Source organism: Podarcis liolepis (assembly GCF_965112155.1).
Source record: "Podarcis liolepis genome assembly, chromosome: 6".
Classification (NCBI taxonomy): domain Eukaryota; kingdom Metazoa; phylum Chordata; class Lepidosauria; order Squamata; family Lacertidae; genus Podarcis; species Podarcis liolepis.
Window position 1 is genome coordinate 14,409,329 of NC_139559.1, and position 25,046 is coordinate 14,434,374.

Sequence of the window (25,046 nt, forward strand, 5' to 3'; positions counted from 1 at the left end):
AAGTTGCAGTCCTAACATCTTCTGCAAGCGAGCCAGTTTCCCTTTATCTCTCTCTCTCTCTCGTTCATTCTCTATCAGGCTGCTCTTCCCATTTGTAAAATGGGCACAACAGTGACATAATCTAAGGAGTTTGTCTTCACTGCAGCCAAGACAGAGAGCGCAGTGTATTTTGCAGCTAAATTTTGCATCTGTAAATTCTGCATCTATAAATTACCAGAGAGGCAAAGAATGCCTGTAGGCAGATGCCGTGATGAGGGGGCTTTTTATTAGGTGAAAGAGCACCTGTATGTGTGTCTTTTTTAAAAAATCTGATCTCTCTCTCTCTCTCTCTCTCTCTCTCTCTCTCTCTCTCTCTCTCTAGCTTACACATCTGGGAAGAAGCTGTGGGATGTCCCTCCATCTCACACAGACCAGCTCGGTCCAGGAAAACTGCGGTGGGAGCCGCAGTGCCAGCATCAATTGCGCCACCTCCAGGATGGTGCTAGAATTTCAGCTGTCCTGCCTCCCAGGCTGGAAGGTCACTGGATTTCAACAGGGTAAGGAGTTTGTAGCAGTGTAAAGGGTAAATATGCAGCTGTTGAATACACTATCGAGTCCGCAACCAGAAGGAGGAGGAGTATCAGGAAGAATGGACAAAATTTAATGATTATTTAGTTAAATATGTAAAATTAAATTAATTGGAAATAGCTTGCAGATACTTAATTGACTTAGGATTTCATATAAGTTAAGTGATGAATCAATATGTTTAATTTTAAAATTGAAAGCTATAACGATGTTAATGTTTTAGTTAAATTTTATAAGAATTTTGATTTGGAAAAGCGTTAAAAGGAAGTGCATGGAAATTCAACCAAGGGGAAGCAAGGAAGTCACTTAACAATGTTAATACGTGTAATTTTAATAAGGTTATGATCAATGTTTGTTTGTTTGTTTGTTTTGTTTATAATTTTGTGAAAATCAATAAAAAATTTATATATATAAAAAAGCTGTTGAATACACTATCTCTTGTATATTTAATTGCAGGTGGGGAATTTTGACTGATAGAAAACATGTCTTTCTTTTGTTGCGTATTCCAGTTTGAAAGACAGTGAACATCTGAGCTCCAAATTGCTTTGCCTTCTTTGGCAATTGCATGGAGCCCCAAATCTAACAGTGCCACTCATACACTAAAGCAGAGTTCTGTGTTAGAGGATGGTCTATTAGGAAATATTTCCAGTGTGTACTTTGTTCATCACTTCTCTTCGCGGGGCCTGTGCATGACTCCCTGCGGCCAGGGAACTTTATTTTCTGTTTCTCTTTACAGTGGTGCCTCGCAAGACGAAATTAATTCGTTCCGCAAGTTTTTTCTTCTTGCGAGTTTTTCGTCTTGCGAAGCACGGTTTCCCATAGGAATGCATTGAAAATCAATTAATGCGTTCCTAGGGAAACCGCCTTCAGACCAGGTCCGGGGACAGTCTGTCCCCCGACCTCTTCTGAAGGCTGGGGGGGGAACAAGGGCTTTTCTTCCCACCCCCAGCCTTCAGAAGGCTGTTCTGAAGGCTGGCGGTGGGAAGAAAAGCCCTTCTTCCCACCTCCCGCCCCGCAAGCTCCGGGGACAGGAGGGCTTTGCTGCCGACCGCCAGCATTTTAAAAGCCCCTGCTGTCCCGGGGCGATTTTAAAATGCTGGCGGGCGGGAGCGAAGTCTCTGCTGTCCCGGGGAGATTTTAAAATGCTGGGGGTCGGCAGCGAACGCTTCGCTCCCGCCCACTAGCATTTTAAGATCGCCCGGGGCAGGCGGGGGGGAAGGCAGGCGGGGGGGGGGAGCAAAGACTTTTGCCCCCCGCCGGCCTTCAGAAGAGGTCGTCTTCTGAAGGCCGGCTGTGGGCGAAAGTCTTTGCTCCCGACCGCCAGCATTTCCCTATGGGCTTTCGTCTTGCGATGCAAGCCCATAGGGAAATTCGTCTTGCGAAGCGCCTCCAAAATAGAAAACCCTTTCGTCTTGCGGGTTTTCCGTCTTGCGAGGCATTCGTCTTGCGGGGTACCACTGTATAGAAAAAGTAATCCTTAGCTTGCAAACAGAGGATTTGGCAATCTTAAATCAGGAGTGGGAGTTCTGTGGCTCTCCATTTGTTGCTTTTTTTCATTTTTTTAATTGATCAAAAGATGTACAAAAGTTCATACCCAATACAAAGTATATTTTTATAATACACCAGAATAAAAGAAATACCGTAATTTTTGCTCTATAAGACTCACTTTTTCCCTCCTAAAAAGTAAGGGGGGATGTGTGTGCGTCTTATGGAGCGAATGCAGGGTGTGCAGCTATCCCAGAAGCCAGAACAGCAAGAGGTATCGCTGCTTTCACTGCACAGCGATCCCTCTTGCTGTTCTGGCTTCTGGCATTCAGAATATTTTTTTTCTTGTTTTCCTCCTCTAAAACTAGGTGCGTCTTATGGTCTGGTGCATCTCATAAAGCAAAAAATACGGTACTTTAAAAATCTAATCTAAAAAGAAAGGGGCAAAGAGAAGGAAAAATAATAAGGAAAATAGAAAAGGAAAAAGGAAAAGAAAGAGTGGGGAAATGGATTTTTTTTTAAAAAAAACTCACAACTTCCAATTCTCTGTCTGTCAGCTAATTATAGTAACTTATGCAATGTATTCACTCAATTTGACACCCAACTATTCCATTTTCTATAAGCCAATATTTTTTCAATCTTCAAATCCAGATATTACAAGTTCATTCATAAAGGGTTTCCAATTCTTAATAAATGTCAATAATGATTTTTCACTGATTAAACACAATAACTTTGCCATCTCGGCTAAGTCCAATAATTTTATCAACCATTCCTCCAGCCAGATGGGCGGAGCATAAATAATAAAATTAGTAGTAGTAGTAGTAGGTAGGACGGTATCTGTCCATATTTATGCATATATCAATCTCGCCCTGGAACGGCACACAAGTTATGTGAAAAGGGCAGATTGTTCCATGAGGCAAGCAGGAATGCTGATGGAGCCATCTGTTTATCACTATGTTGACTTCCTCTCTATCCTCTGGAGGGGGCCAATCTCTATAAGGCCTGCCCAAAGCGAAGCACCAGAACTTAATAAAACTCAGGCCCTGCCAAACTTGTAACTATCTGCTACTCACTAGCCATATGGAATTGCCCACTGGAGACTTGGTAAACCTATTTGCTGCTGATATTGCCTACCTGGGGCTGTAAAAAAAAAACAAAACCAGGCATAGGGGATCCAAGCACCTGGTAAGCCAAAATACGTGGCTATTAGGCCGCATTCAGTTTGGGGTGGGGGACAATTTACATGGGTGGTATCCAATTAAACCGCTCCACTTGCGCAAGGAGTTTTAGCTTTGCAATGGAACTTCCCAGCCTTGCATGCCTTGTAAAATCTGCTCTGGAGGGTTACGGGAAGCTCCATAACAGATTTAGGGGTTGCTGCTTTTAAAAAAAAGAAGTTTGTGTACTTGAAATAAATATTGCATCCTTCCTCCAAGAAGCATTGGGTAGCACCCATGGGGTTAGTCTAGGCAGTGGTCCACACTGGCTCTCCTTTATGACCAAGGAAATTTAATTTAGATAATTAAATGTTGTTGGTTGAATTATATCAAATTAGATATGGTACACCAATTTGCCTTGCTTTGTTTGTTCAATCATAGAATATGAATGTTCCGTTTGAAAGACATTCTTGAGATGCCCTGAATTCAAAATGCTAATGGACACTTTGCATATCTTCAAGGAAAAATGCATAAAATATTTGTTAATTAATGGACCTTCGTAGCCGGCCCTTCACCACACAGTCTAAGAGTAGGATACAAACAGGTCAGTTCAAATACACCGTGTAACAATAAATTATGATCCCATCTTCCACCACCAGAGGTCTCTGCAAAAAGGTCTCTGATGTTGAACTGTATACATACAGTGTCAAACCCAGATGCATATCAGAAGGGAGGCCACCACAGAAAAGACCCTCTCACACACCCATTCTGTTTCCCCATCCCAGTTCTTAAAATCTCCTAAGCTAAGATAGTAAGATGACCATATTTCATTCCAATATGCCACATATTTCAACAATTTGTTGGCATAACGTGATTCTTGAGCCATAGCAGCCCATGCCTATTGTGACAATCTGTCAGTGTTTTCCCAACTGGAATTCCCTTTGAGCTCCAAGTTATGCAACAATCAGAAAACAAGTAATGAAGTTTCCATTTTTCTAGCACATTCATCAATATAGTATATATTAGGGGAGATATATTGCAAGGGCTGTAATTTAACCAAAACATCCCTCTTCGTTCTCAGGTGTGAGGTACGTCCAGGACCTGAATTTCTCGCCCGGTCCTATATGTTCTACGCCAACCGCCTCTTCAAAGCCTATCAGTTCTACTACCGGGACCCTTCCTGCCGGGACCCCTCTTACTCCCTGGTCATCAAAGGGAAAGTCAGGCTCCGCCAAGCCTCCTGGATCACCAGGGGAGCCACGGAAGCAGATTACCACCTCCACAAAGTTGGCATTGTCTTCCACAGCCAGAGGGCCATGCGGGAAACAGTGGCTCGCATCAACCAGACGTCGGGAGAGCACTGTAGCGGGTTCTCGCCGGCTGGGCGGACTTGGGCTCCCGGTGCCCTCTATGAGCTCCTGAGTGCCAAAGCAGAGCGGGATTGCACCGCGGGCCTTGGCTTTGCCATGCACGAACTCAGCCTTGTACGAGTGGAGAAGTACCAGCAGCCCTTGTTCCTTCAGCAGAGCCAGGGGAGCAGGGAGGTGGAGGAGCTGTACCTGGGGGACATCCACACGGAGTGGTCGGAGAGGCTCCATTATCGGCCAACAGGATACCAGCGCCCCCTGCAGAATGCGATGGTAAGGGGTACATCTCATGTGGGATTGTGGCCAGATGGGATCTTCCAGGCTAAAACATACCCAACTCCCTCAACCGTTCCTCATAAGGCTTGGTTCCCAAAACCTTGAGCAGACCTGGCCATTACAAAATTGCCCAGGAAGGACTGCGCCCCTCAGATTTACGTTTCCAAACACAATTCAAAGTGTTGGTGCTGACCTTTAAAGCCCTAAACAGCCTCGGCCCAGTATACCTGAAGGAGCGTCTCCACCCCCATCGTTCAGCTCAGACACAGGTCCAGCGCCGACGGCCTTCTGGCGGTTCCCTCACTGCGAGAAGTAAGATTACAGGGAACCAGGCAGAGGGCCTTCTCGCTGGTGGCACCCACCCTGTGGAATGCCCTCCCATCATACGTCAAGGAAATAAGCAACTATCTGACTTGTAGAAAACATCTGAAGGCAGCCCTGTTTAGGGAAGTTTTTAATGTTTGATGTTTTATTGTGTTTTTAATATTCTTTTGGGAGCCGCTCAGAGTGGCTGGAGCAACCCAGACAGACGGGCGTGGTGTAAATAATAATAATAATAATTGTCAGGGGCTGCCTCAGGTCTCAGCTCACAAAAGACCAACGCCAAGCTCTTCTTATATACAAGGATGTTTATTCCAGTTCATTATTGGTTCCACAACCGAGGCGTGCAGCCCCGCGTCTCTTAGCCTTAGACGTTTGAAGTCCCCTCTGAATCGGTCCCGCCTCTACACCAGTTTAAGAGGCTTGTGCTAGTCCACCTCTTCCTGTCCTTTCTTTTCCGCAGGGTCTTTCTGCCCCCCTGGGTTCCTTCCCTCCTGCTTTCCCCTGACGCGGATTCCTCAGATGCCTGCTCCCCCCTCCTTCGTGCTTTGGGGCCAGGCTCCTCCTCCGGGCTCTCTGCATTTCCGCGCGCCTCCACATTTGAACTTGGCGCGCGTTCGCTACCCCTGACCTTCCTCTTGACAGTTACACTACTCCCTGTACTACTCTCCGCCCCTTCCGGCAGGACGTCCTGCCCCGATCTCCTTCCCCTGTCTCCTTCCTGCTCTGCTCCGTGTGTCACACTGGGAACTCCACCCTCTTCACTCCGTTCCTGCTGGGAAGCCGGCCCCGATCTCCCACTCCCACTCGGGGTTTCCCTGCTGCTTCCCTGCTCCTGGCAGGTCCCCCCTGCGACCCCCCTTGGCCTGACTAGGGGCGCCCCCTTCTGGGAATCCTCCGATTCACTTGAGAGACTCATGGAAGACCTCAAGTCATTGTCATCCTCTTCCTCACTGTCCTGGGATTCTTCCCCATCGCTCTCCGTCTCCCCCCTCACCTGTGCCTCTGTCCCTGAACCCCTGACAATAATAATAATAATAATAATAATAATAATAATAATAATAATAATAATAATGAAGGTAAAGGGACCCCTGATCATTAGGTCCAGTCGTGACCGACTCGGGGGTTGTGGCGCTCATCTCGCTTTATTGGCCGAAGGAGCCGGCGTACAGATTCCGGGTCATGTGGCCAGCATGACTAAGCCACTTCTGGCGAACCAGAGCAGCGCACAGAAACTCTGTTTACCTTCCTGCCAGAGCGGTACCTATTTATCTACTTGCACTTTGATGTGCTTTCAAACTGCTAGGTTGGCAGGAGCAGGGGCCGAGCAACGGGAGCTCACCCCGTTGCGGGGATTTGAACTGCCAACCTTCTGATCGGCAAGTCCTAGGCTCTGTGGTTTAACCCACAGCGCCACCCGTGTCCCTAATAAGAATAATAATACCCCCCTAAACCCTGGTCTGGAGGGGATGGCAGGCTCAGTGGACACTGATGTTACCTTATGGGGTCTCAGTTCTGACTGGTCCTCCTCTAGTTCATATGAAAAAAAGAGGAGCAGAAAAAGGGTGGGGGGCAGAGAAACATTATCCAATAAACCATTATCCCTTAGCAGAGAATGCCATTACCAGAGGAAATAGCCCTGAATGTAATTACGGGCGGCAGGCCTGGGATATACAGAACGCAACTTCCAGTGCAGCTGAAACAAGCCGGCCTTGGTTTCTTTCTCTCTCCACCCCCACCCCCCCAATTTTATGTCAGGAGCTTGGTTTCATGCCCAGAGCGTATTTTTTAATCAAAATCATAACTAATCATTTGAGAAATGTGATTGAACTGCAAGATAGGAGAAGGAGCAATGAGCGGAAAAGGGCTCATGACCGTTGCCAGATGGGACCAAAGTCAGGGCTGAGGTGAAGAGAGGGGAGGAAAAGCAGCCCCCCCCCCCACACACACAATATTGCAGCCACTGGGATTCTTGAAGGACGAGGCGAAGGACGAAAAACAACCACCTTTCTGAGGCACATGCTCAGATTGGCATTAAAGCCAAGTTATCTTGGGCCCAAACCATATACGTATGAGCTAAACCAGATGGTAAACACGAATTGCTTTCTTTAAAAAAAAAAAATAATAATTTAAAAGCCAAGCTGAGGTGCGCTGAAATACAGTGACTTCACTGCAATGCTGCAATTAATCAGCTCACAGTTCTACGCGGCTTGTTGCTGGCGGATGATGTCACTGCCTGGGGAGAGCTAGACAGTGTCACTTGCCTCCTTCGAAAGAGTTTCACGTAAGTGGAAGTGAGAAAGGTTTTTTGGCAAGGAAGAGGAGTCTGCAGATTTTTGGCTTGCTTTTGTGGCCACCCTTTATTTATTTATTTGCTACCAATCTTTGGGGAAGGACAGTAGCTCCGGTGTTAGTGTGTGTGTGTGTGTGTGTGTGTGTGTTACTCTCTCTAGAATGCAAAGGGGTCCTGGGTTCGTTTCCCGGTGGCTCCCGGGGAAGGGCAAGGAGAGGTAGGAGAGCTGCTGTCCGCGTCAGTGCAGACTACTCTGAGCTACATAGACTACATGGTCCAACAGTGTTGTATGTTCCCTCTTTGTATTTACTTGCATGTGCAGATAATTCAAAGGACGGGCACGGCAGTTTATGGCGAGCTTTGGAGAAGGGTCAGAAGGAGCATAAATTCTTTGAGGCTAGAACAAGATTGGAGAACAGCCGGTCTCTGTGCCAATCGTGGCCTACCAAGGAGGTTCCAGTTTCCATGAGGCAATTTTCCTCACACCCATCGGTGACATCAGCTGATGGGTAGGAGGGGGTTTAGCCCATCAGGATTTCATCTCCACTCATCAGCTGCTGAGCCTGTGTTTAATAAGGCACTTTGCAAAAGCACTCTTTGAAGCAGCTCCACGCTTCTCCTTTTATTTAGTGAGTGGTTGTGGGTAGTAGATCCGGATAAGAATCTCCAGAGGCTGAAATGGGAGCATGGGGGCTGCCTTAAAGCCCTTTGCAAACAGCAAAAGGGCTTTGAAACCACTGTAGGTTCCCAAGTATCCAACAGAGATCTAACTGTTGTGCACTTGGAAACCCTACACAAGGTAAGTGAGACCACTCACGTGGTCAGTCATGTGGTGCTATGATGTCATGTGATCGACAGGTGGGAGGCCTCACCCACCTGCCAAATTTGGCACACTCTAAGGATCTGGCCTGTGAAGCCAAAAACGTTTCCACGCATCCTGTCTCTTTTAAAAGGAAAGACGTCTATTGTTCAAGGTAGAAGATAACTTTCTTTTGTACGCCGGTCTCAACTTCATTCCCAGGCATTTTGAGTTTAAAAAAAATATTGGGTAGCAGGACTGGGAAAGGCTGTAAATTGAGATTGGCCTTTCCAACCTGGTGAAAGGTAAAGGGACCCCTGACCATTAGGTCCAGTTGTGACCGACTCAGGGGTTGCGGTGCTCATCTCGCTTTATTGGCCGAGGGAGCCAGCATACAGCTTCCGGGTCATGTGACCAGCATGACTAAGCTGCTTTCTGGGGAACCAGAGCAGCGCACGGAAACGCCGTTTACCTTCCCGCCAGAGCGGTACCTATTTATCTACTTGTGCTTCATGCTTTTGAACTGCTAGGTTGGCAGGAGCAGGGACCGAGCAACGGGAGCTCACCCCGTCGCGGGGATTCGAACCGCTGACCTTCTGATCGGCAAGTCCTAGGCTTTGTGGTTTAACCCACAGCGCCACCCGCGTCCTACCTGGTATATTCCAGATATTGGACTGCAGCTGCCATCAGCCTCAGCCATTGTGGCCTAAAGGGTGATGAGAACTGGAGTCTGGGATTCATAGCCTGGCCAGTGTAAGGCAGCAATTGCCTCTCTGCATTTTTCTTGCACTCCCATAGAAGTTCAGCTCGCTTACTGACCTCGAGATCAGCCACCAAGTCAGCCGAATTGCTCCAGAGCCGGCGGCTGGTGGGTCAGAACCAATTACAAACAGCAGAGGTTTCTTCCAAGCCCCCTGCTCTGCACAGAGGAACGTCTTTGATTTCCTCTTAAATATGTTTTAAAGAAAAACCACTCTTGGGAAATTATCTCCCAGTATTAAAGTATTTCCTGCTTTAAAAATAAAAAGGCTGGGAATATTTAGCTGCAATGCCCTGTGTACCGTCAACGCTCCTCGAGAGTGACAGCTGTGGTAAGGCGAGTTGAAAATGGCTTGGTTATTGCAGACTTCAGTCAGCGCACATGCAAATTGCCTGCTAAGTGCAGAGTTACTAAAATCTCATTCCCATGCAAACACGGCTGGCGTCTTTCAGAAATCAACCGTATGCAGCAGCCCAGGCTTATGAAAGCAGATACGCTTCACTGTAAATTGTTATGTTGCCCATTTCTATAATTAGTACAGGAACACGTTTTTAATGCTGACTTAGAAACATTTCGGGTTATATTCCCCTAGTGTACGTCAGATGAAAATATGTACATTACTTCCACATTAAACGAGGCTAGCTCCTCATAGTGGGGTAGAGAGGAAATTGCTTTTATACCATTAAATAAACTACCAGATACCACTCTGAAAAGTTAAACCTTTCCCCTGCCCTGTAGAATTCAGACACAGGCTTCTGATGTTTTGATATAAAAAATCTGTATTTGCCACCCCACCCTTCTCCCTGTTGGCACCTATCTGGCGTTCAAATACTAAAACCTGCAGGATTTCACAATTTAGCCTAGACCAGTAAAAGTAGCTGCATCTTATGTTTTGCCAGATAATTTAAATAAGTCATTATGAGCCTCCTGCAAAGGATAGAGCTGGTGAGACCCAAATCACCACCTAAATTTGATGAGATTTAAATTTGCTGAGAGATCTAAACATTTGTTATTGTGGGTCTCTGCCTCCCCCTGCAGTCTTTTAAGCACCTTCCCACACCCCTGGTCTTTTGTATCCTTAAAATCTAAACCTATATGATTTTTTTGGTTGGAGAAGAAGAATAAAGTTAAAGGGACCCCTGACCATTAGGTCCAGTCGTGGCCGACTCTGGGGTTGCGGCACTCATCTTGCTTTACAGGCCGAGGGAGCCGGCGTATAGCTTCCGGGTCGTGTGGTCAGCATGACTAAGCCGCTTCTGGCGAACCAGAGCAGCGCATGGTAACACCGTTTACCTTCCTGCCGGAGCAGTACCTATTTATCTACTTGCACTTTGATGTGCTTTCGAACTGCTAGGTTGGCAGGAGCAGGGACCGAGCAACGGGAGCTCACCCCGTTGCGGGGATTCAAACCGCCTACCTTCTGATCGGCAAGTCCTAGGCTCTGTGGTTTAACCCACAGCGCCACCCGCGTGCTTAAGAGGCTGGTACAACCAGGGAAAAGGACAGTTTTGCCTTGCTCCCTCCCTCGCAGTCTAGTCTTTCATGCCCTAACAGAAGTTAACGTTTTCTGCTGAATCTCTTCCTTCCCCTTTGCGGAATGCAGCTTCCCTTGGTAAAGAACATGCCCGTTTTTAAACAAGCAATGAAAAGCCTTGCTGAGAACTTGTCTTTTCCTTCCCTTCCCGCAGCATCACATCCAGCCGTGCCCTGCCTGCGGGATTATATACCGAGCTGACGAACACCACCCGCCAGTATTACCCCTCAAGCCGGACCTCCCCATGCTGCTCAGCGGCCGCTGGGTCAGCACTCGCTGCGAGGTCCGCCCGGCCGTGCTTTTCCTCACGAGGTACTTCATCTTCCACGCCAACAACCGCAGCTGGGAAGGCTACTACCACCATTACTCCGACCCTCTCTGCAAGCAGCCGACGTTCACCGTCTACGCTCTCGGCCACTATACCCAGGGAGCGGCGTCCCTCATTGTGCGAGGAGGTACCGAGCTCGTCTTCAAGGTGACCCGCGCCCGGGTGACGCCGATGGATCCCGTAACTGTGGCGATGCTGAACTCCTCCAGCTTTGGGAGCTGCGGAGAAGCCGGTGCCTGGAGCGTCGGGCAAGAGCTGGACGTGACTCACACGAACGGATGCGCCGCACTGGGGATCCGACTGCCCCACACCGAGTACGAACTCTTCCGAGTCGAGCAGGATGCCAAGGACCGCAGCTTGCTCTTCATCGGGGAGAGGCCGACTGATGGGTCAAGCCCCAGCACACCCAGCAAGCGGCCCACGTCCTACCAGGCCCCTCTTGTCCAGTGCGGGGGCCCCTCAGGAGCCCTAGCGAGGCACGTCAAGCCAAGTTACCTGGGAAGAATAGGCGAGGGCAACAGCAGTGGGGCACTGAAGACACTGCCTTGGGCAACCCTGCTAGCATCTCTAGCTGTGCATCTGGTCAGGTGGGACTAGAAGCCCAGATGTTTTGGTCACTGAGCTGCTGCATGGAATCCAGGCAGCCTTAGCGTTCAGACTTACCTGTATGCACAACAAAATGAGCACACTGGGGAAACTGTTTCGTTTTCTACCATGCCAATACGCACTCTCATTTTTTCTTAACGATAGGTGACGCCTGTTGGATGTGCTTTCCCCTTTCATACCTGCCTAAGTATGGAGACGGGCATCTGAACTGGGCTGCTTGGTCTCTGATGTAGAGGGCATCCTTCAGCTTCTGATCAGGTGGCTTAAATTGTACCTAACGCACCAGAATGGCCCATTTCAGTAGGTGTAGGATAGACCTTCACCCTCTTCTCCCCACCCACCCAAACAAAAAATAATAATTCTCATGTATCAAGAAGCAATTCTGCTTTCATGGGACAATTTCAGTTTCGTTGCTCTGGATTAGCGTCATAGAGACATATCGTTTACTATTTTGTTCACAATGTATACCAACTGTTAATAGTATAAAAGTTGGAATTGGGGATCCTGTTATCCAGCTTCCATATAATGTACCATGTGTGAGGAAATGTACCTGCATATTCAACTGCTTATCTTAAACAGGGGAGGTGAGGGTGTAAATTTGGTCAGCACAGAACAACCCCAGAGGCTGGGTTTGCAAATAAACCTATACCATAGCACAGTGTTAATATGCACAAGCAGGCAGATTGTTGGAGATTTTTTGCACCATAACACTCACTTTTTTTCCTCCTAAAAAGTAAGGGGAAATGTCTGTGCGTGTTATGGAGGGAATGCCTACGGGTGGCATGCCTACAGATTTTCCTCCTCTAAAAACTACATGCGTGTTATGGTCGGGTGCGTGTTATAGAGCAAAAAATACGGTGGTTTTACTTCACGCTAATATTTCCTTGTTCTCTCAAGCAAACCAGGGACCATAGTTGTTGGTTTGTTTTGTTTTTTAATCTGGTCATTTTTAAGACAGGCCAACTTCAAAACATTTCGTTTCAAATATTTTTAGACCGCCTTTTAATTCAAAAGTAAATTCCAATGCGGTATACAATCATCAATTATCCAAATACATTAGGCAGGGAAATAGCTACAACTGCAGACCAATAGCCTGAAAATGCATGGGTGAATAAATATAGTTTTAACACAGTTTTAAACAGTCATTACTATCAGTACGTGCCTTATCTCAGAGCAGAGACTTCTACAATGTAGAAGCCACCAAGGAAATGCCCTTGCCTTTGGATGCTGCAAGATGGATTAATATAGGTCATGGCATTGGCAGAAGGACCTCCTCCAAAGATCTTAGTGAATAGAAAGGTTTAAATGGGATAAGGAGTCTTTTCCAGGTAGCCAAGTCTCAAGTTCCTTAGGGATTTAGGTCAAAAGAAGAAATTACGAAGCTGGCTCGCGTAACGGACCAGTTTCTTTTGAACGACCATTTCTCTTTTGTATGGCATGACAAGCCAGGATTATCAGAAGGCGAAACACTAGCAAAAGCATTTTTTGCTGGTCATGTGGGAGGAGAGAGGAGAGCCCTGCCAAGCCTGGTGCTTTGCCTGGGCTTCTTCCTGCTCATGCAGTGTTAAAACAATGGTTTTGCATTACGTGCGAACCTGGCCACAATGTCTGCTTTGTAGGTGTCGTGGATTTGTTTATTTGAGGCCCTTGGTTATTCTGAAAAAGAGCGTGAATCTAGTCCTTAGGAATAAAGATGATAAAATGCTAAAGACAGTCACAATTTAAAAGCCAGACCAGGTACAAGGTGCAATTCATTTAGCCATGTATGTGGAACTCAACCGAGGTGCTGGGATTGGAAGAAACCAGTTCACATAAGGTCAATGAATTGTGCAAGCCAGATTTAAGCAAAGGAAGCTGCCTTAGACAAAGTCAAACTATTGGTCCGCCTTTCTCAGTAGTGTCTACCTGGCAGGTGTTGCAAGTTCTAGATGGGGCATTCCCAGCCCCACCTGGGTATGCTAGGGATTGTGCCTGGGACCTTCTGCATTCAAAGTGCATGCTCTACCACTGAGCTGCGGCCTTCCTTTTGTGAAGACTGACTTTTCCCACCCTGCCCCACATACCTGATTATCCTACTACACCTGCAAAGAAAGATAACAACTATTGGTAAACAGAAAAATGCTCAAAAGGGCATTTGTTTACAGCCTCAGCTGTTCTACTCCACTGTGAAAAACAACCCAGTATGAGTTTTCTGGCATCCTTCATCTCTCTTAATCAGTCAACAAAGCAACATCCAATTGAGTTAACTCTGAAATACACAGCTGCTGGCAACAGGCGAAAACTCGTGATTTCTCGTCTGATCAAAACTTGCTTGGCAGCTATTCCTTGGAGCTGTAGAGTTCCAGCCATTGCATTCTATGAAGCAATTTTTATTTTCTGGCAATAAGGAGCTATGCGTTAAAAACATCCTTAAGGGAGAAAGAACGACCATGACAATCTTCAGTAACTCAGGCTAATGTGCATGGCATTGTATTGTCTCAAAACCACTGACTCCTTTTTAGCTATAGAGTAGATTCCTAAAATAATCAGATCTCCTTGGACCTGTGTGTCTTCTCCAAATCACTGAACTAGCCTACCCACCCCCCAAAAAGAGAGAGAAAACCCTTCAGCTATGCAACTACAATTTACATGGTATATTTACAACATTTTTGGCTAATATGTAGATTAATAATGGGTTTTTATACAAGTACCAGTGGGGAATTGTGCATTAACTGATTCAGATGTAATGCTTATCTTAATGTACAAATTTTTAAAGCACAAAATGTATTACAGCATGTTAACTTTTTTTTCTACACAGGGAACTTTTTTTTTCCAAGCCATGTATATAAAACAGCTGCCCAACTTCTAAAAATGGCTACATTTTGTTATAGGCACTGACATAATTACATAAAGTACTTCCGCTTTCCCCTTTTGCTGGCCCATTTCTCTGCAATTCAAGATCTCTGTTAGAATGTGGGTACCTTTTCTGGCTAGAGGGCCAGATCCTTATTTCCCCACCTGTGACAGGCCAAATTTGATCTGTCAGTCACCTAATGTCACTATGATTCTATGATACTTCCATTTCTAAGCCCCGATTGCTAGGAATTCAAAATGCTGCTCAGGGCTATTTAAAAGCCCTTTTGCAAAGAGCCCTACACTGCTATTTGAACCTATGAAAACCAGAGTGTCAAGGAACAATGCAAAAGGACTTTCAAACAGCCCTACATTGCATTTTGAAGCAGAACCCAGGATTGGACAGTTAAATTCTGCTGTTTTGGCTGCCCAGGAACTGCCTGTTCCCAGTAGGGGAATCAGTGTATGCAATCAGCACAGAATTTAACCCCACCCAACTCGTCAACTGATAGCATCGGCTGACTGGACTAAAATCAGCTGATTGGCAGGTGGGTAAGACTGGTGGTTTCCTGGAGGATCTCACTTCCCATCAGCACAGCCAGCATGACCAATGGAGTCCAACATAATATGGAAGGACGCAGATTTTCAACTCTTGGGTTAGTGTGGTGTCTTAACACAGCTAGGGTCTGGTGCCTGGGATCCATGTTTCTGTGTGTCCTGGTAAATGTGAAAATCTATTTCAAGTAAATGGAACCAGAAATATGGGGAGAAGTCATTACTCAGTGGTGGGAACACATATTTTACCTATGAAAAGTCCAGGCTTTTAATTCTGGCCACCATATATTGAGTTCAGGAGTGCAGAGGGTCTCCACCAGAAACTTTGCAGTCACCATCTGGGGAAGATGAAACACTTGATTGGACTGGACCATGTGTATTCATGGAAATGTAACTTTATAGTGGGGGGCGAGAGACATAGCTGTCACAGATTTGAAAATAAGGGACCAGCAGCCTCAAAAATAAGGGATCACCAGCCAAAATAAGGGATTTTCCGGGCACAGGTATGTTCAGCTTCTGAGCTCCTCCGAGCCAAAGGCAGAAAACCCAGCCAAACAAAGCCTCATCTGTAAGGGACAGCAGCGGGACATGGCGCTGGGATAAGGGACTGTCCCGCCAAATAAGGGACGCTTGGCAGCTATGGCGAGAGAACCTGCAGCCCAATTCCATGTGGGTGAGGAACGTTCAGCACAGCGACAGGAGTGGGGAAGGGCCAAAATGTATGAAGCAATTAGTGACAGGATAAGAAAAAAGGCCCTCTTGCAGGCGATCAGATTTTTGAGCAAAAAGCCATTTGTTTTCCTCTCTTCCGGCAGTGCACTGAGGGGAAGCAAAAACCAGGCAGACTACCTGCCATGTAGAATGCAGCCCTTAACAGCGTCCTCACTGACTGATTTACATGATCAAAGACTTCATAGTTGCATTTCTTCAGCCAATGTTCATTCGCTGCTCTCTGTGGTTGGTAATACCAAATAGTGGTTAAGAGGTTCCTCAAGCCACATAACTCAGTAGATACTAAATGTGGTTTATTTGTCTCTTGTGTTTATTGAATGCATATCCCACCACTCATCTTTAGTGACCTTGGGATGAGTCTCAACAATATAATAGCCAAGAGAAGACACAGTTAAAATTCCTAGTTGCTAATCCTTCTTTATAGTCCCACTTGGCTAACTTTTTGCCTGCTAGTTGTTTGGGGCTATAAAGCCCAGCAACCCCAGCCAGCACAACCAGTTAAGTCTACGTGTCACCAAAAGCTTGCCAGGCCAAGGAGCAAGACATCAGAACCTGCTATTAGTGCCAGGAAGGGTCTGTTTTCCTTCTCACGGGGCTGACGCCTAGGCTTTAGCAGTGTAATCAATTTCCACATGACCAAATTCTCAGTTCTCTAAAATTTAGACAAAATGTTTAGACAGACCAATTAATGCCGAAGGTCTCGGTTCAATGTCCAAATGGATTAAAAAAACCACCCCACAACCAAACCCTAAAAACAGATTTGGTACTACAAATCTGAATAGGTGTGTGTTCAGTCTGCGAAACAGACACCAGATGTGTGTAATTAGCTCCTGCTATTTATTCCATCCAAAATAAATGCACACATACTTTGCAGTTTCTTCTATTTTCATTTCAGAAACAGTAGTAGGTCATAAATGCGTAACAGTTTTGATTGAAGCATGAAGTGGTGTTTGGAATTGGTTAACTCTATGTTGAATAATAAAACCCCCAGAATACTCTGAACAGAAAATGCTGTGAGCGAACTCTTAGAATCATGGACTCCTAGAAGTGTAGAGTTGGAAGGGATTTCCAAGGGTCATCTAGTCCAACCCCCTGGAATGCAGGAATCTCAGTTAAAGGACCCAAGGCAGATGGCCATCCAACCTGCTTTAAAATGTCCAAGGATGGGGAGTCCACAACCTCCTGTTCCACCATCAAATAGCTCTTAGAAAGCTCTTCCTGATGTTGAGTCAGACCCCTAGATCCTTTTCACATGTACTGCTGACAAGACAGGTTCTCCCTATCCAATATTGGTGCAGCTAGTTTCCACATGACCAAATCCTCAGTTCATCTACTCCAACCCTCCTGCAACGCAGCAATCTCAACTAAAGCACCCTTGATTTCTGTGGGTTAATCTCATGGCCTAGTTCTATATGGCTGTGGGCCTTTACTTGCACGGTGGCATGAACCCATAGAAAACTGCACTTCCTGCAGCAGTACTGCAATGGTTAAAAGCACCACAGGTATGATGGACAGCACTGTCAACTCCCGGAAGATGAAGGCTGTAAAAGCTGCAGGCTAAATCTGTGATCCAAACAGCAGAAGCAATCTTATAGGTGGCAGACTTTTATAGTGGTGATCACTTGTAAGCAACTCAATGCTGTCCATCCATAACTTCTGTAGATAAGACTTTTTTTTTCTATTTGTGCATGACACGTCCTCTTCAAAAAAAGGTAAGTCACATTCTTACTTAAGTTGCTACTTGTTATGTGTTTGGAAACAAAATTAAGTTAGGAAAAAGTGGTCATCAAAACTAGGCAACTTAAGGTCTCGTTACGGACAATTCACTTTCGCAGCATTGAAGCACAAAATGAAGCAATCAAAACAGGGACAGAACTCCATTCGTTTGGGGGTAGATTTATTTGATTTTTTTTTTAAAGATGCTACATAGTCAAACAGGATTGGTCTTTTTGTTTTTAACAGCATAGAACTAATTCCTACTAATTTTTTTTCCCCTACATAGACTTATTTTTATATACAAAAACAGTTTTCCTGACCGCTGTTTCCCCCAATGTTTAGATGGTCGAAAGTGAGAATTATGTCGTGCCCAAAGCATCAGGAGGAGGAAGAGTCCATCGTTACTACAGCAACAAAAGGAAAATTTAGTTCTATTCACCAACTTTGAACAGGTGCCTTTTCTCTCTTTTTTAACCATTTATAACAGTAGTCAAACTTCTGTGACGGTAAAGGAAACATGAGATGAAATACAGTCAGCTTGCAACTTAACGTGCATTTAAACTTAAAAACAAAAAAATTAAAGAGAGGGGGGCACCAGCAATCCCACCTGCCACTGCAGTGAGCTTGGGAGAGCATTTGGAGGTGTAGGGACTATGTGTTTTGAGTATATGAGATTTTGGCTTCATGAGCTATCCCTGGAACGTAAGTTGAGAGTTGACTGTGTATTAAATAAGTTAAATATGCATTAAACATTTGGATATAAAGGACTTTAACTCAGCTACGTGAACCAACAGCAAACAGTAGCTTGGTCCCCTTTTAGAACGAGGCATTGACCCTCCTCGCCCCACGCAACCTGCCACACAGGTGACTGTCCATTGGCATTTTCCACATTGTTCAATGGGGCTGCATTCAGCTCCTTTCAGCTTTCCATTGACTGGTAGGTTAATACCAGTGGTGCTAAACCAAATGTACCCAACCTGGTGCCCTGCGGGTGTTGCTGTTCTCCCAACTCCCCATCAGCCTCAACCAGCATGGCCATTGGTCAGGGATGAGGAGAGCTGGAATCTAGCAACAGCTGGAGAGTGGTCGAAAGGAAGGCTGGTCTAGACCTACCGTCCCACAAACGAGACAACCAGGTTGCTTAAGATTCATGACCTTTGCCCCCAAGTTCTTCCATGCACATGTCCCCTTTTCAGCCAGTTATAGGTCCAAGAGACTCTTATTCCTTGGGTACAGCACCATTCAAGAAAGCCAGCACTAAACAGCTGATGGGCAAAGGAGGAGCATGTTATTTCTCTCTCGAACTGAGCTGTTGAGAAACGGAGAATGCCCCAGAGACTGAACTAAGCTGTGCTACTGATGGGCACAGAACAGCAAGTCCCATTCCTTCTCAGGTCCAGAAGACCAAATCCCTGACAGCCTTTCTTCTATAGTGCAGGACGGAAACCTGATCTCCAAAAGCTTCACGAGAAGGTAAATGGCAAAAGGCTGAAATAAGGTCATGTAAGCGGAAAGCCACTCCCCCCCCATGTGCAATGCATTATGTGGCTAAGCTTGTGAGAGTCTGCCGAGGGTGCAAGCAGAGGAGGAAAGGTTTGCTGATGGATGCGGCAAGCGGAGGATGCAAAAAGGATGCGATGGACGAGGCAAGAGGTACATGGTCCCCATTAAACATGATGCCATCTGGACTGGAAACACAGATGTACAGGAAGAAACTATTTTAGCAAGACAGGAGGGTTCAGATGCGATGGCTCATTGCAACGCTCCTCTTTCCTACAAAGCCTAAGAAAATCACACCCGCAGTTCAAATCGGAGCACATCTGGTGTAACACGTTGAGTTGACCACAGCTGGAAAGTAGGCTCCTTGTGTTTCCAAACCACCACTGGCAATTAGGTTTCCTCACTGCTAGACTGACATGAGCAAAAAAGCATGTGGGTGACCCTCTCGCCTTCCACTCCTCCTGCTACGGCCTCCAAAAACTTTTGGTCGCCCCTTTTCTATACATAAGACTGGCCAGGGCCAGTGCTGCTGCCACCCTTCTGGATCATGAACCTGCTCCAAGTCCTCTCTCCTCAACTTCCAAGCTGCCCAGTTAGTGGTTCACAGCTCCTGCGAATGACGCAGGACATAGAGAGGCAGGGTCACACTTAAAGAGAGTTCAGGGTGAATAAACAGCTGCTTGGGGAGTTACACTGCTGAGACCCAAGTCACACCCACTTGACAGAACCATTAAAATTTAAGAGGAGGAGGAATGATGGGTTAGCCTATTTTACATTAACGCCATCAACCTCACCTGCCTGAAAGCCAACCTCTAAATAACCAGAAGGATCTACTCTTTTTCAACGGAGGAACTTTTTCTTTCCCCCCCTCCAAAGAAGAGAAGTCCAGTAATTGGGATGAAGGTCCAAGAACTCTCTGAAGTTTAACTTTAAAAAAAACAAACAGAAAAACCCACACACACACAAAAAATGCACCTTTATAGTGTTAAAATACATGATTTTGTCCTCACTGCTCGCAACCAAGATGTAACTCGCCTCTCTTCTCCTGCTCAACTCCTTGTACGTTTTATGCTTTCTAGAAGATTATGTTATGTTAATGTTATATTTGTGCAGGGGTAAAAATTTAAAAGGCAAGACCTGTGAGATGTCATACATTTTTTTTAAACATTTGTTATGAATAAATTTAATACCAATGATATGGCAGATCCATCAATCCAATTTACAATCCTCAGCATGCTGCCTCTACAAGGCGATTTTCCCTATAATGACGCCAATGATGAAGAACAGTACCACCAGGGCAAGTAGTCTAGTGCTGAGCCCCTCTTCCTTCGCAACAGGTGCTGAAGCAAAGCCCGGGTGGTTTGTCTGGGGCGCCTTCCTCATCCGCAGTCCATCTTCTTCCTGCAGCAAGGATAATTTATGGAGATTAAAAAAATAAATAAATGCACTGAGCAAAAGTGTGCATTAGAAGCTCAGTCTCAATTCTGTGCTGAGATGTAAACAATCTGGGGTGAGATAATGTGCTCCCTTTTCCAAGCAGAAAACTCCGCTCTGCCAGGCCCAAAACTGACCGAACTGTTCCTGCTAAACAAAAACAGTTCCTGTTAAAAACTGTTCCTGCTAATCCAAAAACAGTCCCCCCCCCCCAAGATGGATTGATCAGGAACTGCAGTCAGCTCTAACCTCTGTCAATGCAAGTGCCAATGCTATAAGAAACCATGGGCAGCCAGGAGAAATTTGGACCAGAATGGAAGTGATGGGAAAAGACAGCACACGATCCTACAATCTGTCACTAACAGATTAACCATGGTTAAAAAAACCCCCCACGTCTTCTAGTTAAGCTTGTTGTTACTCATTTTGCCATCATTCACTACTGTGGTAGATTTTATGCATTAACTAATTTCACAGATTCACTCAAATAATTACTGCCCTGTTCTCTGGCCAAAAGGCACCTAGAGTGGCTAACAACTGTCTAATACACAACAATAGATCAGGGTAAAGGTAAAGGGACCCCTGACCGTTGGGTCCAGTCGTGACCGACTCTGGGGTTGCGGCGCTCACCTTGCTTTATTGGCCGAGGGAGCCAGCGTACAGCTTCCGGGTCGTGTGGTCAGCATGACTAAGCCGCTTCTGGCGAACCAGAGCATGGAAACGCCGCTTACCCTCCCGCCTGAGCGGTACCTATTTATCTACTTGCACTTTGACGTGCTTTCAAACTGCTAGGTTGGCAGGAGCAGGGACCGAGCAACGGGAGCTCACCCCGCCGCGGGGATTCAAACCGCCGACCTTCTGATCGGCAAGTCCTAGACTCTGCGCTTTAACCCACAGCGCCACCCGCGTCCCTTAATAGATCAGGGTAAGGCCAGGTTAAAACAACAAAAAGCTATTGTTTGTTTTAAACCATGGCTTAATTGTGAATGTTCCTGCTGCTCACCTTCTCCCAATAAGCCATACCCCAGAACAAGCGTGGTACGGCTTATCATGTGAACCTGGATTGTGGTTAATTTCAAACAAGCCATGATCAGTAAGCCAAGGACAACGAACCTCGGCTTATTTCTGGCCTACCGCTTGTGGTTTGTTGGAAACAAACAAGCTATAGTATCCGATGGCACAAACCATACCGTGTCTTGTTTGTACTGGGAGATACAGCACCCAACATAATTAATGACTTAAAACAAACTACTGTATTGGTTGTATTCTATGTAGGCTGCACCAGTGCAAGGATTTTCCTTGTGAGAGGGAAGCTTCTGCCCCTCTCCTCCCCCCCCACCCCCAAAATCTCTTCTTGGAGTTCCCCCAGCCCTGGCAGGGAAGGAGAGGGCAGAATTCCTGTTGCACATGCAGGAATCCTTGTACTGGCCTCCACCACCACAATAATTTAGATGAAGGCACCTCTGTTACTTAGGAGTGATGTGTGAACCAGCAGGAAACAAATCCCCAGGTGTTATTAAATGCCCAACAAAAACACAACTATGCCAGGCAGTTTGCAATACATGCCAATACTTTAACTTTGTCCTAAGTGTCAATGGGTTTTTGACCTTACCTTAAATTGTTTATTCTCCTCTCGTAACCTCTGAACTTCTAACTGAAGCCTCTTACATTCTTCCATTACTTTCTTAACTTCGCTGTCATCCAAAGAAGAACTTAATGATTTAGACATTACAGAAGATTCTGTCTTTGTTGCAGCTGTGGATATAATTTTATTTATTTCTACATCATGCTGTTGAGACAAAAACAACAACAACAGAAAGTTTGTTTTCATTTAGGGCACTTCAAATCCTATCGTTCCTCTCTTTGCAAAGCACTTAGGACAGCCAACAATCTCAGTCAGCCTTCCCCAACCTAGTACATTCCAGATGTTTTGGACTACAACTCCCATCAGCCCCAGGGAGCCGGAACGCTTTGCATGCTGTATCTATGACTATTTTTGAAATCCCATTGCCTTGCCCCAACTACTGTTCCCTCATCTCTGGGTTGGTAGATGGAGAGTTGTGCTTGTGTGAGACAGAGATGCCAACAGCCTCCTACAGATACCTATTCTACTTGAAGTCTTGATGTTAGTGCTCTAGTGAAAGGAGTATTAAGTTTCTAGGGATATTTGTAATCACTGCGCAGACTACTTCCTTATTCTCTCAATAGTTCCCAGCCTTCATTATTTTTCACATAGTACACAAAGACCCAAGTTCTAAATATGGGTTCCTCATTGCACCCATTTTGCAATGGCTGACAACTGCGATTACAAACAGGGCCCAAAGTTCTGAGTGACCAGCCAGGTACAAGGGTATTTACCGTATTTTGCGCCCCATAGGACGCTCCGGCCCATAGGACGCACCTAGTTTTTTTTTTGGGGGGGGGGGAAATAAAGAAAAAAAAATTATTTTCCCCCCAGGTGCGGGGCTGGAAGAACCAGGTCGGGGAACAGCGGGAAGGCACGCTCTGCCTCCCCGCTGTCCCCCGAGCTTGTGGGGCTGGCTATGGGGAGAAGTGCGCTGATCCCGGGACGGCAGGCAGCTCTGTGCCGCCATCTGGAGCAGGACGGGACTTCGGCCCCGCTCCCGGTGGCCGCGCAGAGCTGCGCTGAGCCGGGGACTGCAGGCAGCTCTGCGCAACCCTCGGAGCCGGTCTCCCGAGGGTTGCGCAGAGCTTCCTGAAGCCTGGAGAGCGAGAGGGGTCGGTGCGCACCGACCCCTCTTGCTCTCCAGGCTTCAGCGAAAGCCTGCATTCGCCCCATAGGACACACACACATTTCCCCTTCATTTTTGGAGGGGAAAAAGTGCGTCCTATAGGGCGAAAAATACGGTATGTGTTCAAAAAGCAAAGCCAGAAGTGTCCAGGAACACCTCTCAGATTGTTGGAAGTGTCCTGTGTCAAGCTGGTGAGGTAGCCCATCTAGAAGAAAAACTATGTTCCTAGACCCTCACTGCGTTGTGTGACATCTTCGAGAAAAGAAAAAGCTAAGGAATTAAACCCCACACAAATCCAGAGTGCAGTCCCTAAGGCAGTTGGATAGTGTCTTGTATGCCTCTTTCCAGCAACTCCTGCAGCCAAGCTGGTGCTAAATGTGCTGCTCTGCTTTGGACCACATCAACAACTTGTTCTCTGGGCAGTCCAGGACCTCCATACACACTGCCCAGGATTGAGGTCACTTCGGTGCTGCAAGCGCAGCGAAAACAGCGCAGGAGGCAGCAGTTACCTAAACACGCCCTTCCTTGGCGACTTGTGGAATGTTCTATTTCTTATCTGACGCTGAAATTGCATCACAGTCTGGAATACTAAGAGCAATGGCTAAAGCTACTATTTGCTGCCTAGTCTCCTGTCATTGCAACTTTTACGGATTAAAAGGGAAAAAGCAGAAACGTGGAATCCACAGGCTACTCTATTGCAATATGCTGTAATTCCACCTTTTACATTGTTAGAGGACTAAGCGCCAGAAAAACAACCACCATATATCTAAAGGCATGGCTGTGACTGCAGAATTGCAATGCACAATCCTATGTCAAGCACAGGTGTAGTTTTAGTAATGATGTGCCCATGACATGATTCTGTGTGAGAGAAGAAAAAGCAGGGAACATAATGAAGAAATTCAGCTTCACCCACAGTAAATCGATCATGTTTAAATCAATTTTATTATAATCTACAAAAATATTTTAAATTGACTATAAAAATGCCTCTTTGCTGGGAAGATTTGTTTTGAACGTTTAATATAGTTTCTGAATAAACCGCAGCCTTATGTTTGGGCCTTGAAATATATAGCTGGTTTAAGAGTCTAGATATTTCAGACACTACCTTTTACTTATAAGCAGCAGCTGTGTCAAGTTCAGAAAGTAACAATTGCACTCACGGGTTTATCGTTTTCTGCCGGCAGCTCAAACACACATCTAAGTTTTGAATCCATGAGTTCCTCTGGCTTTGCTTCTTTCCACTAAAACACACAGAACAGAAGAAAAAGTTAAATTTTAAAAGAATGAAGTCTTCTTCAGTACTATGGAGTTTGTTTCCCCGGTGTCTCTCCAATGTCCAAGATACCTTCCAGAAGCAAAGTGAAACCCCCCTATTACATGGATCATTCGTAAAAAATAAATAAATAAGGAAAAGTCTATCTAGCATTCTGAAACACTTCTGAGAAAGTTTCAGAAGGGCCAATAACAGGCTTTAATGAATCTCCCAGCCATGACAAGCATGGTGTCATCTTCTGCTGAATGTGAGGAACAGCCGGCGTTTCCCTCCGACTGCGATGCTGCAGAGATGGGCGAAGATAGCTGGGAAGTCGTGCAGTGACGCCTGCTATCTTTCCACTTGAAGAGACTTGACTATGAAGTGTCAAAGTGCCCCCCCCAATCTCCCTAGGCCTTCTATACTTTGAAACAGAAATGGTGGGGTGGTGTTGAATTAGAGCTGGCTGGCGCATGCCCACCGCTCCATGCAACTCTTCACTGGCGGATATGGGCCGGGAGAACCATGGAACTGCAGAGTTGGAAGGATCATCTAGTCCAGAGGTCAGCAAGGTTTATCTTGCCTGGGCCGGATGAGTCCCACGGAAATCCCTCCGTGGGCTGGATTGATCGCGGGCACCCCACAATTTTCGGTGTCTGCACCTGCGCAGACACGATTTTCAATGCCGCGGAAGCGAGTCGCCACGCCGGTTTAGCGCAGCGCGCACCTTGGTTGGGGGGTGGCTTGTGGGCTGGTCAAACGACCTCCACGGGCCACTTCTGGCCCAT

The 25,046-nt window shown here is 46.2% G+C and overlaps 2 protein-coding genes across 2 annotated transcripts in view; one reads left to right on the forward strand and one right to left on the reverse strand.

Annotated features, from left to right (window-relative positions):
- The window catches only part of APCDD1L (APC down-regulated 1 like), a 52,947-nt gene extending 40,895 nt beyond the window's left edge, over positions 1–12,052 (forward strand). The window contains exons 2-4 of the mRNA XM_083507544.1: positions 362–536; positions 4,288–4,846; positions 10,711–12,052. Coding sequence (XP_083363670.1) covers positions 362–536; positions 4,288–4,846; positions 10,711–11,481 — 1,505 coding nt within the window. The 3' untranslated portion in view covers positions 11,482–12,052. The remainder of the gene's footprint in view (positions 1–361; positions 537–4,287; positions 4,847–10,710) is intronic.
- A 5,437-nt stretch (positions 12,053–17,489) lies between these two features.
- The window catches only part of VAPB (VAMP associated protein B and C), a 44,623-nt gene continuing 37,066 nt past the window's right edge, over positions 17,490–25,046 (reverse strand). Inside the window, exons 4-6 of the mRNA XM_083507741.1 lie at positions 24,167–24,247; positions 21,869–22,045; positions 17,490–20,226 (exon numbers count right to left, since the gene is read on the reverse strand). Of these exons, the coding sequence (XP_083363867.1) occupies positions 20,068–20,226; positions 21,869–22,045; positions 24,167–24,247 (417 nt within the window). The 3' untranslated portion in view covers positions 17,490–20,067. The remainder of the gene's footprint in view (positions 20,227–21,868; positions 22,046–24,166; positions 24,248–25,046) is intronic.